This window comes from Gymnoscopelus braueri (assembly GCF_963280865.1).
Source record: "Gymnoscopelus braueri genome assembly, chromosome: 1".
NCBI lineage: Eukaryota > Metazoa > Chordata > Actinopteri > Myctophiformes > Myctophidae > Gymnoscopelus > Gymnoscopelus braueri.
In genome coordinates, this window is record NC_137603.1 from 41,150,937 (window position 1) to 41,167,012 (window position 16,076).

General features: G+C 42.9%; 1 protein-coding gene across 1 annotated transcript in view; it reads left to right on the top strand.

Annotated features, from left to right (window-relative positions):
* map1aa (microtubule-associated protein 1Aa) overlaps positions 1–9,309 on the top strand; it is a gene marked incomplete at its 5' end in the record, with an annotated part of 38,674 nt that extends 29,365 nt beyond the window's left edge. The window contains 3 exons of the mRNA XM_080433153.1: positions 321–7,446; positions 7,978–8,204; positions 9,126–9,309. Of these exons, the coding sequence (XP_080289279.1) occupies positions 321–7,446; positions 7,978–8,204; positions 9,126–9,281 (7,509 nt within the window). The 3' untranslated portion in view covers positions 9,282–9,309. The remainder of the gene's footprint in view (positions 1–320; positions 7,447–7,977; positions 8,205–9,125) is intronic.
* Between the last annotated feature and the right edge of the window lie 6,767 nt (positions 9,310–16,076).

Sequence of the window (16,076 nt, forward strand, 5' to 3'; positions counted from 1 at the left end):
GGCTAAATGCTCCTGTTTACATTACAAATGTGTGCACATTGAATCACCTCCATAGCGTTTCAGTTCCTGGGGGGGTGCCAAAAAGAATCCCTCATAATATGGGGTCGTGATATACAAAAGTTTGAGAACCCCTGGTCTAGTTCATATAGCTTAATGAAATCAACTCATCAAAGGCACCGCTCACTTCACACACATTTCTTTTTCCTGAATAGTTACATAGGACATACAAGGTTTCCACCTGACAGCGACGTTATGAGGGTTTCATAAACATATACCTCTTAGATGGACTTAGTTTTTTCTTTCTGTGCCTTTGTCCCCAGGTAACTGAGATCCTATCCAGGGCATCTGTCGACCATCGTCCCAGGCTAACGGTTTCCTGCCTGGGGGACGGAGGCTGGAGCTCCCTGAGTCACAGCCAGGAACAGCAGCCACTCCAGAACCTTCTGGAATTTCGTTTGAACCCCGACCCTATACTCCCCAACATGGAGGGAGTCACAGAGTTCACAGATTATGTCTCAGAGACAGTGGACATTCCATCATCCTTTGACCTTCTGGAGGCCCCTACTTCCGGCGGTTTTCTGAAGCTGTCCAAGCCTTGCTGCTACATCTTCCCCGGCGGTAGGGGAGACTCTGCTTTGTTCGCTGTAAACGGATTCAACATCCTGGTGGACGGTGGGTCTGACCGAAAGTCCTGCTTCTGGAAACTGGTGCGACACCTGGACAGGATAGACTCTGTCCTGCTTACCCACATCGGGGCAGACAACCTCCCTGGCATCAATGGGTTGTTCCAGAGGAAGATTGCTGAACGGGAGGAGGAGCAGTCCCAGGGATCCAATGCCTATGGTGACTGGATGAAGAACCTCATCTCCCCCGAGATCGGGGTTGTGTTCTTCAATGTCCCAGAGAAGCTACGGATGCCAGAGTCCACGCTGAAAGTGAAGCGAAGCATAGAAGAGGCATCCCTAACCTTGCAGTACCTCAACAAACTTGGCATCACGCCAGAGCCTGTTCACAGGGTAGTCAGTAACACCATTGAACCCATCACACTTTTCCATAAACTTGGGGTCGGAAAATTAGACATGTATGTTCTGAACCCTGTTAAAGAAAGCAAAGAGATGCAATTTCTAATGCAGAAATGGGCTGGGAACAGCAAAGCCAAGACGGGGATAATGATGCCCAATGGAAAAGAAGGAGAGATATCCGTCCCTTACTTGACGTCAGTTACAGCCCTCATTGTTTGGATTCCTCACAGTCCCACAGAGAAGATAGTGAGAGTGTTATTCCCAGGAAATGCACCGCAGAACAAAATCTTTGAAGGGCTTGAGAAGCTGAGGCACTTGGACTTCTTACGATACCCGGTGGCCACCCAGAAAGACATCTCCTCTGGAGCACCACCTCCTATCATAAAACAAACAAAAATGAGATCAAGAACCGACAGCAAAGAGAGCCTCAAATCTTCACCCAAACCGCACTCTAAAATGAGCAAGAAAGAGACCATTGGGCAGGAAAATGAGTCCAAAAGTGATTTGATTAAAGAGAACAAAATAGAAAAGAAAGAGGAGAAGAAACCCAAGAGTGAAAGTGCAAAAGCCACCAAACAGCAGAAAAACAGTGAGGCGGCGCCTGCAGCAGCTAAGCTAGAGAAGAAGAAAGTGTCCAAAGACAAAAACGCCAAGAAGGAAAAAACTCCCAAGATGGACGAGAAGAAAGATAAAGAGAAGAAAGAGATCAAGAAAGAGAAACGTGAAGTAAAGAAAGAGGATGTTAAAAAAGAAGAGAAAAGTAAAGCTAAGGATGATAAAAAGAAGGATCCAAACAAACCGGAGCTGAGGAAAATCACTAAACCCGACCTGAAGCCACTCACCCCTGAGGTGAGGAAAACGCTGCACAAGGCCAAGACTCAGGCCAAACCCAAGACGGACAAAAACAAAGCAGCGAAAGAGCAGGTGGATCAGAAAAGGCCAGTCCCAAAGAAGGCCCATGAAGAGGCAGCAGCCGCAGCCCTGGCAGACAGGTCTGCCATTGTGTCATCTCCAGAGGATCTCACTGAGGACTTTGAGGCTCTGAAACAAGATGAGCTCAGCAAGCGTAGGAGCGAGCCCATCCAAAATGATGTGATTTCTGGGCATCCAGGTTACACAGATACTAAGCTTCCTTCCATGATTTACCCTGACAGAAAACTCACATCCACTCACTCTGAGGTCAAGTCTCCTTTGGCTAAATCTCCAATTAAACAAGAAAGTGACTGCAAAGACAAGGCTATATCAGAACAGGTTATAGATGTGAAAAAGAAGGAAGGAAGTCCTTTTGACAGGAAGAAAATGGAGAAATATGACCAATACTCCCCCAAATTTGACAAAAAAGACAAATCTAAGAAGAGTGACAGCTCAGAGGAGGAAGGCGAAGTCATTGAAAAAGCTGATCTAGAGGGAACAGAAGATGATGAGGAGTTGAAATACAAACCAGAGGAGACTAAAAAGGAGAAATCTGACACTAAGCCAACTGAACACAAACCATTCCCATCCACAGCACCCTCTGGCTCAGCAGCTGCAGCACAGTCTGTCTCTGAACAGTTCTCCTTCATCCAGGATGAGACCATCCCTGGTTATTCCGAGACCGAGCAGACCATCTCTGATGAGGAGATCCATGAAGAGGCAGAGGACAGGATCCCACAGCTACACTATGATGTGGGCTCCTATGACATCTCTGTCCCTGATGTCCCGGGCTCCTTTGACTCCATGCATGGTATAAAAGGGATGAGGCCCTCAGCCGTAACGGACATGGCTGATGTCAAACCCAAAGGCTTCACTGGAGGTCATGACCCCGTGCTTGCAGCATACCCCACCATCATTGCTGCTCCTCTAGCAGAAGAAGAGCACATCTCTTCAGCCACCTCCATCACAGAGTATGACAAACTATCTTCATTTGCCACTTCCATGGCAGAGGACCAGTCCATAACATCAGTGACAGCGCAGGAGACTGGGAGAAGCTCTCTGCTGCTGGACCCAGTCAACAGCATCCCCTCCCGTACTGAGGCTACACATGGGAAAGATTACCTCCACTCTGCGGGGACCATCTCTCCCACTTCTTCCCTGGAGGAGGACAAATGCTTCAAGTCTCCTCCATCTGAGGAGTACCAGCCCATCGTCCCTGAGATGGAAACCAGTAAAAAGACAAAACCTGTCCATGAAGAAGAAGATGATGAAGAAGATGAAGATGAGGACCAGACTCCTAATGTTGACATCCCACTTGGCAAACTACAAGAGGGCTACGAACTCGCTGCCTTGCGGCAGGAGAAAGATACATTTCCCCCTGCCACCACATCTTCTCTTCCCTTCCCTCCGTTCGGCAAAGATGTGCCAAAATCTAGTGCTCAAATCAAGCCTGTCTCTCCACCTCCTTCCTTTTCCACTGGGTTTGAGTCATGTTCAATGCTGGAAAGTGAGGATGACAGTACCATGAAGCTGGCATCGCCCACACAGTCTGCTCCTACTAGCAGTGGATACTCTCCCACTAAGGAAAAGTCCTACAAGACAGAGGAAAAAGACAATTCAGCCATCAAACTGAAACCCGATAAAACGGACAAATCTGTCACTATTTCAGAAAAGGGTGCCATTATTGGCCTGTCCACTGACCGGACAACATTTGAAGAGTCTGATAATGAAGAGGATGAGGCGGAAGACGATTATTATGTCAAAACAGATCTAAAGCCCACCATTAAGGCAAAACTTATGGAAGAGAAAGAGGGGTGCTTCCTGGATGATGATTACTCCTGCCAAAAGACTCCTAAGCCCCTAGCAGAAGATAACAAAATAGACAATGGCAAGCAGAAAACAGAAAACGTAGAATTGAAAGATGCAGACAAAAGCGTTCAATTCAGCCTCTATAATTTCCCAGAGAGGGAAGACAAAGAAAAGGCACCAGGGAGAGACATGAGACAAGACACTCCTTATGTACACGGCAAGACATTTTCTTATAGTGACATGTATGACAGTAAAATGAGCTCTGTGGACTCAGATTCTTATAAGCAGCCCTCGGATAAGATGGGGAAAGACGGAGCAAAGAGTGAAACAGATTCCCAGAAATGTGACTCCACATCTCCGTTGATAGCTAAAGGTAAGATGGCAGAGAAAGAGGAATTAGCCAGCTCTTATGGCAAAGATTTCTCCTCCCCATCATGGACCACTTCTGCTACATCGCCTTATGATAGCACCAAGAAAGAAAGGGAGGCATTTGAATACAGCAGAGAGAGCCGATTCCCTTCCATGGCTGATAGGCCAGAGGCCTCATCCACTACCTTGTCATCGGATAAAGACTCTTTCAAGGGCAACACTGATAGCAAGGTGTCCTCTCCATATTCCTCAATGGCTGCTTTCGATGCAGGCAAACCAGCTGCCACAAGTCTCGATGAGAGAGGAGCAGCGTTGGCGGTTGATATGCGCAAACTAACAGCAAGGGATGAGGAAGACTATGATGATGATGTCGTTGTTGATGATGATGATGATGATGATGATGAAGATGAGGAGGAAGATGAGGAGGAAGAAGATGAGGAGGAGGAAGGTGCCACTGATTCAGATATTGAAAAGGGGGCCAAAGACAAATCTGAGAAGGAAGTAAAAAGTCCATTCAGTGAAATATTTGATCCTAACAAGCCTGAATTCATGATTTCTATGGCTGGTTATGGTTATAACAGCCAGGGGGAAAGTCAAGTCAGTGAAACAATTGATTCTAACAAGCCTGAATACATGATTTCTATGGCTGGTTATGGTTATAACAGCCAGGGGAAAAGTCAAGTCAGTGAAACAATTGATTCTACCAAGCCTGAATACATGATTTCTATGGCTGGTTATGGTTATAACAGCCAGGGGAAAAGTCAAGTCAGTGAAACAATTGATTCTACCAAGCCTGAATACATGATTTCTATGGCTGGTTATGGTTATAACAGCCAGGGGAAATGTCAAGTCAGTGAAACAATTGATTCTACCAAGCCTGAATTCATGATTTCTATGGCTGGTTATGGTTATAACAGCCAGGGGAAAAGTCAAGTCAGTGAAACAATTGATTCTAACAAGCCTGAATTCATGATTTCTATGGCTGGTTATGGTTATAACAGCCAGGGGAAACCAAGTACCACAGAAAGCAGCAGGAAGCCCACAGATATCACAGCCACCGACATATCCGGCAAGAGCAATTTTACTCCACCTCCTTACAATAGAGCAGAAAAAGAAAAGGAAACATTCCATTACAGCACAGAGACTCGATTACTGTCCACAGCCGATAAGTCAGAGACCTCACATATCTCTGGGTTTGAATACTCATATGGCAGCGGCGCGAAAGGCTCTTTTCATTCCAGTCAAATCACAGACAAAGGCAAAGATGAGTTCTCGACCGAGGACAGATATTACCAGAGCGAGAGGGCTGATTCCGAGTTTGAGAAACAGAAGAAAACGCTGGACACAAGCTTCCAGTACACCACCACGGCTACGCCAGCTTACTCCTCTTCTTCCGCCTACAGCTATTCCTCCTCGACCTCAGGCTCTCTCTCCACCAGTCGTCAGTTTGGAGAGGAACTGGAGACCCCTGCCACTGCAGAGCCACTCTTTGAATACTCTTCCTTTAAAGATGAACACTCTCTAGTCATGGACGCTCCTTTCTCCAGCTCCGGAGGGGTAAAGGATGAATACCTGGAAGTGTCTGAGAAACAGATCACCACCCCCGCTGCCCCCGCCACCACCAAAGCAGAGTCTGCCTCCAGCTTAGCCACCTCCCGCTTCTCACCCAGCAGCCCCTTCGAGGAGGTCAAACCTTTTTCGTCACTGTCTTCTGTTGCCTTTACTGCGGACAAGAAGGGTCAGATGGATACCTCAGGTGGAGCCATTGATAAAGGCCCTCAGTCAGACTGCTTCTACAAACCAGCATGGTCTGAGGGATCTAAGCTGGAGACGCCCGGTGCTTTAGGGGCACAGCTGGCCAGGGACAAAGAGTCCGCCAATGCAGCTCTCGTCGGCGTCACTTCCTCGCCACGGCCAGACGTAGTGGCCAAGCATTACTTTGAGGAGACAGACAGTAGTGAAGAAGAGGACGACGATGAAGGTTACATGCGAGAAATTACCCAGAGGTCTCCCTCCAGTGCCCTGACCAGTAGTCTCTCACCTGACAAACCTGGCTCTCCTGCAGTCAGCAGCAAGGCAGACGGCACGCTCTCGAATATTCTCAGTGCTTACATACCCTCGTCTCTCCAGCCGAGCAAGCCAGAAACTGCCAACGGCCTCACAGATGTCAGCGCAAGGTCCCCTATTCCTCCAAGAGTGGCAGCAAGTAGTGCAGACACAGGCCCAGCCAAGACTGAGAGGGAGGGACCTGGCCACAGGAGCTCCTATGAATGGGAGGTACCCAAGCCCCAGAAGGGGATGATTCCTGGGGATTCGCCTCCTCATTACCGCCACGACGAGGAGTTTGAAGAAGAAGGTGACATGGAACCTGAGCGTCCTGCCCGCCCTCTATCTCTGTCTTCCACTGATCAGTCATTCCGTGCCCCCTTCTATGCAGAGGAGTGTAGCCAAGGAGGGAGAGATGATGATGATGATGACGACGACGACGACGACGATAGCGACCAGGACGTTACTGCACAAGCTGCCTCCTCTTATCCTAGCCGTTCCTCCCCGGGTTATTCCTCCTCGGAGTACAGGCAGCGCAAAGGGGATCTGTCTCCTTCCTTTATCAACCCTTGCATACAACAACTGTCCAGCGATGAGGACGAGGAGCAGAAGGCATGCAGGAGTGACCAGTCACAGGAGGGCGACGAGCATGACCTGTCAGTGAAGAGGAGAGCCAATAAACAGCCCCAGCCTCCACTGATGCAGAGCTCTCTTCACCACCCAGGGCTCCGCCTTGCCACTGAGGATACTCCACCAACCTCTGTCAGTGAGTCTCTAGGCTCTCAGTCAGACTCAGATGCGCCCCCGGGCACGGAGGAGTGCCCCTCAGATGAGGATGCTGACTACATGCCTGTAGATAAATCCTCTGCTATGGGAGGAGGCAGCCATCGTTCTTCCTCCAGGAGGAGCCATGATCCTCCCCCTGCACCACTCATGGACCCCCACCCACAACCCCCTCACCCAGACGTCTGCATGGTGGATCCCGACTCCCTGGCCAACGACCACACACGGGCACCAGAGGTTCCCATGAAGAAAGAGCCCAAAACCAAAGGCCTGAAGAAGGCCTCGGGTAAACCCAAATCAGGGTCCCCAGCTCGACGTAAGCGCTCTCCCATGCCACTCAAACAGATGTCGTCCCCACGCAGTGCTTCGCTGAAGAGGAAGGATGCAGACAAGAGCTCCAGGATGTCTCGTCTGTCAGATGGGCAAGGTTCAAAAGAGGATGACCTCTCCAGGTCGAGCTACAACCCCAGCAGAGGGCTGACTAATGGCGTGAAGACCAGCTCTGGTAAGCATAACGTATATATACATTTAATATGAAGACATGAATGTTCAAGGAATATATATATATATATATGTATATATATATATATATATATATATATATATATATATATATATATATATATATATATATATATATATATATATATATATATTTTTTTTTTTTAAACAAAATTTTAACATTTTAACACATTACCCGCCATGATATTAAACGTTTTCTATCCCCTTGCCAGCGTAATTACCTTAAATAGACGATTGTTGAAACGCTGTGGAAACCACGTTGTGTACAAAAAAACAACAACAAAAAAAGTCCCTGTGGGTAGGCGGAGGGATCTGTGTATCCACTGGGACAATAACATTCCAACCGCAAGCAGCCATTTTGGGACTTTTTTTTTTTTTTTTTTGCACTAATTAAATACAACGCAGATCTGCGTCTTTGGCGGGTAGTGTGTTAAGAACTACTGGTATAGTTCACTGTTTATACAGGATGGGGTTTGGTGACTATGGCCTCTTCTTTCCTCTTTCTCACCTATAGGCTCTCAGAAGTCTGGCTCAACAACTCCCTCTGGTTTTCCCATCTATGTCGACTTGGCCTACATACCCAACCACTGCAGTGGCAAGAATGTGGACCAGGAGTTTTTCAAACGCATTCGTTCTGCATACTACGTGGTGAGTGGGAACGACACGGGGAGTGCTGAACCCAGCCGAGCAGTCCTGGATGCACTGCTGGAGGGCAAGGCTCAGTGGGGGTCAAACTTGCAGGTAACATTTCTCCATTCTTTTTTCTTCTTTAAAAAATAAATAAATAATAATAATTATGTTAAATGTATTGTGCTTTGATGTGTACTATGTTTTGAACAGGCACCTGTTTTGTGAAGCCATATATATTTCCATCTAGTTTTACCCCATTCTGATCTAAAGGCATTCTCTTATATTCTCAAATCTTTCCACTTTTCAAGCCATTTTCAGTAGTAAGACCCAAAAGCAGAAAAGGCCGGAGGGCAGGAGTTGATGAACACAAAGACAACGGGCAAGATAACACTAGACAGAAATAACAGGAAAGAATAGAGCAGGCTTATGAAAAGTCAATAGAAGTCGGACAACTGGGCTTTTATACACAAAAGCGCGATCAGAACAAAGATGAGCACAATGGACAATTAACACAGGTGATTGCTGATTACGCTGGGGAACACACTGGGCACATCCAAAGTTCATGCAGTGGAACATAGGATGGGCCAGCTAATGCAGACAGGAGAGGCAGGCACAGCCATGACACATTCTCTTTTTTGGGCGGTGAAACCGCCCCTATAAGTGAGATTTGGAAAAATGTACAAATATTTTGGCCAGTGAAACCGCCCCTAAAAGTGAAGTTTGGAAATTTGTACAATTATCCTGCGCTGTGATTGGCCAATCACAATCTATTCAGGACTGTGATTGGCCAGTGTCACATGACACATGTGCATAGCCCTATATAAGAAACCATAACTTGAAAAAAACAAAATAATTGTTTTTTTCAAGTTATGGTTTCGTCCATCATAAAGAGTGTTTCAATAAATGTATTTATCTTTTGTACATCATTGGTTGACTCCATTCAGTATTGTGGTTAGCTAGGAAGACACCGCCCACTTCACACAGGGTGTGATTTTTTAATGTATACTTTTCCTTTGCCATCTCTATCCTCAGGTAACATTGATCCCCACCCATGACACAGACGTGACCCGTGAGTGGTACCAGCAGACCCATGAGAAGCAGCAAGAACTGAACATCATGGTCCTGGCCTCCAGCAGCACCGTGGTCATGCAGGATGAATCCTTCCCCGCCTGCAAGATAGAGTTCTAAGAATTGAGTTCTCACACCCTTCACTATGACAGGACATCCAGCATCCCTGCTGTAGATCTGTTTTTAATTGCTCTTTTCTATAGCCTGATACGCAAGTCTGTCTCTGCTTTGGTTTCTGACTCGGTCAATGTGTTTGGCCTAAAGCTGAGACAGATTTGGCTAGCAGTCTACTCTCAATTTTTTCTAGATTTTTATTTTATATTCACAGAACAGCCACAGGCTTGTCTTGGCTATGGCTATCACAACCATTTGTATTACAATGGTGCTTTTCTGATCACAACATCCTCTACTTCAGTATGGGATTATTACTCTATCCTGGGAAAATGTTTATGTTCTATAAAACATTGTTTCTAAAACACTTTAGCATAATGATTTCTGTATCTATCGGCCGACACTCGCTCTGTCTACTGTTTTCTGAGGTGACATCAGTCAAAAAAGCTACATTTTGATTCTTGGTTTGCTATGATAGAGGTCATATCCTCTAAGAATAGCCTAAATTAAAAGCACAAATTTGCCATCTGTTCTTACTTTTAAGCCAGCAACGTATTACATAGTTGTTTTCCTCTGATGTCCAGAAGCCTTTATGATACAATTTGATCACATTAAGGAATATGCTATTGCTAAGTTATGATCATCAGCTAAATATGGTGATTCAGACTGATGCTTCATTTATACTCTGTTGTAGGATGATGTTGCTTGACGTAAATAGCAGATCTACAAGCTTGTTTTTATTTCAGCGAGCGACACATCACACGACAAAGTATAAATCAGGCTTTACTCAGACTTTCCCTTATCTCTGTACCAGTCATCTAAAACACTGCTTGTCCTGTTGTTGAACTTTGTGCCTACTACTGACGTAGTGATATAGATAATCTTCCAAGTAGATTCCGATGTATCTTTCTGTATCTTTTTAATATATTTGCTGTCACTTAGGGTAGATCATATTCAAAAGTTGTGTTCATGCGTAATGCTCTATCCATAATTATCTCAAAGTAAAAATCAACTAAGAATTTTTCAGTGTCCGCCCTGTTTCTGGAGTCTTAGCTGTATTTTTTCAATATAGTTACTGCAGGGGACTTTTATGTGGTGAAGGATAGAACACAGGTTTGCATTAAAGATTTAATGAAAATAGAAAGAACAAACAATTGATTATAACTGCTCATATCATTACATATAGAACACCTTGTACGTAGTATACACTATCTACAACTGGTGCACTGGTTGTGAGCTGTTACAAGACAGGCCTTTCATTGGTTATTGTGTGTATGTAAACTTCATATAAAAGCTGTAATAGAACTAAGAATGTAATTCCACTACAGCAATAGGGACATGTGGCTGTGAGGAGACAGATTGAATGGTTGTTTGCCTGTAAAGGTGTGCCGTTTTAGATTCTATTGATGAACAAGATGTAGGGTGATTTGATAGGTGGTAGAGGTTAGACTGTCACCCACATGTGCCTTTCTGTCTTGGTGTATGAAAGGGGACACCTACGGTAATGTGTATAACCACATACATATAGGTAAATATATTGTGCCAGAGTCATATATATATTGTACTGTATATCAAGGTGTAGTACACCCATGACTCTGTGGTAGAGAGGCTAGGTGAACTGGTATGATCATCAGTACGCAAAAGGTCCAGTACTATTTGCACATAATATGCATAATAAAATGGCACTTTTTGGCACCAGTTCAGTGTTTCAATCATGGGGTCTTACTATACCCTGCAGCTTTTAATGATCAAAAAGCACAAGTTACAAAATATCCAATACAAAGCAACGAGTCAATAGTCAATCTATCTTTACAGACCTGCCAGTATAAAATACTCAAATCTCTGATTATTGTTTGCCATTACTTAATATAGTGAAATGCATTGTTTTGTTGTTTTGTTTTTTAGATTCGAGACAGTGAAAACAGAGAGACAGGGGGATGACATGCAGTGTCAAAGTTTTGCTTTACCTCTTTCATTCTTTCTTTTTACTTATTGTTTAGTTTATGTCATTAAAAAGGAAAAGAAAAATCGTTATGGATTAGTGGGTTTTAAGATGTTTATCTTTGGGACCAGAATCCACAGTCCACAGGATATCTCATCACATCAAAAACTAGCTTTTTGTTTTGTTTTTGTTTACAGCATTTTATTGGGTGTTTACATTATCAATGTTTTTCATTGGTACTCAAATGGTTCTTAAGGCAAATTTTCTCTATTATCATACTATTATGTGTCTTCTAATTTGATATCGATGCTTTTATATTTTTGTGTCTTTGTGTATTGGAATAGATTTTTAACAACGCTCAATTACAACTTTCTAGAAACATCAAATACAGGACCAACAAACCTGGGAATCAAGAGATTGGTGCCATTTCACAGTCTTCAGCAATCTAAAACTTTGCTGCATATTATTGCGTTTCTTCAACACTTTTAAATGATATTTGCCTGTAAATAACAGCACTAAGACTTAACAGCAGAAAGACTTGCAAATGTTTCCAGTAAAACATGCTTTTTGAATGCTGCAATATTTTTGTTCTATGCTCATTGTTCAAATGTACAGGAAGCATGAGGTTTGGGGCTGGACTCAACGGTTCTGTCTGATTGTAATGTGAAGAAGCAGATAACCTTTATGTTCTCCGTGGAGGACTTTCGATTTCTTTGTTGCCTTGGCTACTGTGCATTTTACATGGCACATTCTGAATCCTCTGTCACTGGTATTGATAACAGTTTATTTACAACAGACTACAACACATATCAAGTCTGTACACAGCTGAAAGGTTTCTCCTCGTAACGTCGAATACGTCTGCACAGCGTAAATGTTAATCTAACCACCATTACTGTGTTCTTTATGTATGAAGTACAAGGCAATTGTGGCAGTGAATGTTTCGCAAGAAAATGAACACTGACATATGTCTGTAGGAGGAAGATTATAATAACCATGTCTGTAATGTTGAGCTGAAAGGGATTATGAGATGATGAATTATAAAGTGTCATCGATGGGTTTGGTAAAGCAGGATTCATCAGTACGAGGGTTTTTTCTGATAGAGCAGAGGTGCATATTAAACAGATACAGTATATTGACACAGTGGTCACCTTAATTTGTGAATTACAGTATAAATAATGCTTCATTCTAAAGGCTAATGATATTATTATTTACATAAATTCTTCCCCACACTCAATGATACAAATACAGAAAACAGCAGCTTTTTGGTATTGTGTGACAAAAGATCAAATGAATCTATTACTTTAAAACACCTCTGAATCCTGATGTAACCTAATCACAATAGAGACTGTTGATTTCCAGTGAGCCCTGCTTGTATGTGCATGTGTAATTTTGAGTCCTCCTGTATTGTAATAGTTAATGAAAAACTTCAATAGAAATGCTATTTAAAAAAAACATATATCTAAGAAGCTAACTTTGTGGTATTGAGAAGGCACATGTAACCTAAGCAGTGCTGCGCCACAAAGAAAGCATTGTGATCGTTTTCCTCCTTTTTGCTTCATGGCTCTCCTTTCATCTTTTGTTTTAAGTGCAATATTATTCTCTATCTTTAAAGCTTAAATGAAAATAGAACTTCAGATTTATTGTAAAAGGGTAAAGTGTGGTTAACACCAATAAAACACATTTATTGAGAAAAATGTTTTTTTTTGTCTTTTTATTAGGCCTACACTTCTAAGTAAGTAAGTAGGCTAAGTAAGATTTAGCTCACTGCATGAAATTATAATTTGATGTAATTAAAAAAAATATATATTACCCATATTGAACACAGGTTTCCAGTCTCCACTAATCTGATGATGTAATGTTATGATAGGTGTGTGTAATGGGCGTGTGTGTGTGTGTGTGTGTGTGTGTGTGTGTGTGTGTGTGTGTGTGTGTGTGTGTGTGTGTGCGCGCGCGCGCGCGCGTGCACAATCGAGGTGCAAATTTGGCATGCAAAACGGACAAAAACGCTCCATGGAGCATCAAGTGTCTCAGTATACTGTATATATTAGGCACAATGATCCATTGCTTTCCATGAGAACAATCCCTGCTGTGAGTGGAATGAATGAACAGCATGGCATTGAATACCACAACTGGCACCAAGTGAATGAGCATGACGATGACATCACCTCCTGGATCACATGGGCAGGCGTAACAGGAACAACACATGTTACCATGGGTAACTATACTTTTCTTTTGAAATGAGGAGAAGATCACTGCTTGGCAGTGATGCCGTGGCAGAGCTGGAAAGAGCATGCATCAATGTACTGAGGTTCAGTAAGTAGGCTATAGAATGCATGCCGAGAGTCTTTCAACAGAATTCTTGAACAGACAAAATGGGGATCCCCAATGAGGATTAGCTGTTACAACAGCTAATCCCCATTAGCTGTGTAATGTGTTATTACTAATAACACATAACACAGCTCATGGGGATTAGCTGTTACCTAAATTAGGTAACAGCTAATCCCCATTAGCTGTGTAATGTATTATTACTAATAACACATAACACAGCTCATGGGGATTAGCTGTTACCTAAATTAGGTAACAGCTAATCCCCATTAGCTGTGTTATGTGTTATTAGGTAACAGCTATAATCCCCATTAGCTGTGTTATGTGTTAATAGGTAACAACTAATCCCCATTAGCTGTTACAGTGGTAAGATGTTACAATGGTAATCAAAAGTAGTTCATATGAAATGAATCCATGTGTAATATATGTAAATAAACTCTTGAAGGAATCTATATTTGTTTTAGCCTACAACACAAAAATTACTAACATTTACAGTGTAGAAGCCTCTAAACAATATTATTGGTTGTTAATCGCGAGGAGATCCTAGGCCAAATTAATATCACTATTAATTCAATTATCTTGAAACTATTATAAAACACAACACACACACACACACACACACACACACACACACACACACACACACACACACACACACACACACACACACACACACACACACACACACACACACACACACACACACTCTCTCTCTCTCATCACGTCAGTATCATGGTCAGTATCATGTCACTCAGTATCATGTCACTCAGTATCATGTCAGTATCATGTCAGTATCATGTCAGTATCATGGTCAGTATCATGGTCAGTATCATGTCAGTATCATGTCAGTATCATGTCAGTATCATGGTCAGTATCATGTCAGTATCATGTCAGTATCATGGTCAGTATCATGGTCAGTATCATGTCAGTATCATGGTCAGTATCATGGTTAGTATCATGTCAGTATCATGTCAGTATCATGTCAATATCATGTCAGTATCATGGTCAGTATCATGGTCAGTATCATGGTCAGTATCATGTCAGTATCATGTCAATATCATGTCAGTATCATGTCAGTATCATGGTCAGTATCATGTCAGTTATGTTCCAGTTCAAACATGTTACGTTCCACTTAAAACATTGTTACGTTCCACTTCAAAGTTGTATCGTTCCACTTAAAAAAATTTGTGTTCATGTTGAGTTCGGTCCACTTAAAAATCTTCCACAAAAAAAATACAAAAAAACTAAAACTAAACTATAGAAAAATGTGTTCCTCGGAGCACAGGTCTCCGCCAGGCCAGGTAACTTATTGTGGGCCAACAAAGTTGAATAAAATGCAACATGGTGGAAAACTTGGGCGTGGCTTATTTGGGGAGTTGCATAATAATCCAAGGAATCCAAGAAAAAAATAGAAAAAGTGCTCCTCGGAGCACAGGTCTCCACCAGGTCAGGTACGTTATTGTGGCCTCCTGGTGGCACTATAATAAGCCAATGTATAAAGGGTGCCATTTATTCTTAGGCCTTTCACGGCAATCGGACACTGCATTCATGATTTGAGGCATTTTGTTCCAAAAATGTGTTTTGCTAAATTAGACCTGCTGGTGGCGCTATAAAAGGCCAATGTGAAAAGGGTGGCATTTCTTCCTCTGCCTAGTGGGAATGCACGTGTGAAATGTCACGGAAATTGCAAGTTGCGTGCATAATTTCAGGCATTTTGTTGAAAACGGACCAATCCTGCAAACTTTGGAAGCCAACCTTAGCCAATCAGGATGGAATATGGGAAATCGGACAGATCTGTGTTGATCACATGACTATAGAGATACTGTGTACCAATTTGCATGACGTTTGGATAAAATCTGTAGGAGTAATGTCAAAAAATGAGTTTTGCACAAATCGGCCTCCTGGTGGCGCTATAACAGGCCCATGTGAAAAATTTGGGGCAGAGGTTCTGAATTGGCATCCATCCAGGGAGTGTGTGTGCACAGTATCGCAGCGACCGGGCCAACGGTGCCGGAGATTAGCTGCTAACGGACGGACAGGACACACACACACACGGACGGACGGACGGACAGGGGGTAAAACTCTCTCGCCATGCCTTTCGGCCTGGCGGAGACAATAATTAATGGTTCATACAGAGTGAATCGGCCCGTTAAGGCGCCACCATGAGGCCGGTTTGAAAAATGTATGCTTGCATTTCTTGGCCTAGTATCATGTGCGTGCAAAGTTTCACTTAAATATTAGAGCCATATTATACAAACTTAGAAAACTTAATTTTGATATTACAGGATGAAGGATGAGTCATCAGCCAGTATATATATATATATATATAGCCAGTATATATATATATATATATATATATATATATATATATATATATATATATATATATATATATATATATATATATATATATATATATATATATATACTGGCTGTATATATATATATATATATACTGGCTGATGACTCATCCTTCATCCTGTAATATCAAAACCAACAACATCTGTCAGTGAGAGAGAGAGAGAGAGAGAGAGAGA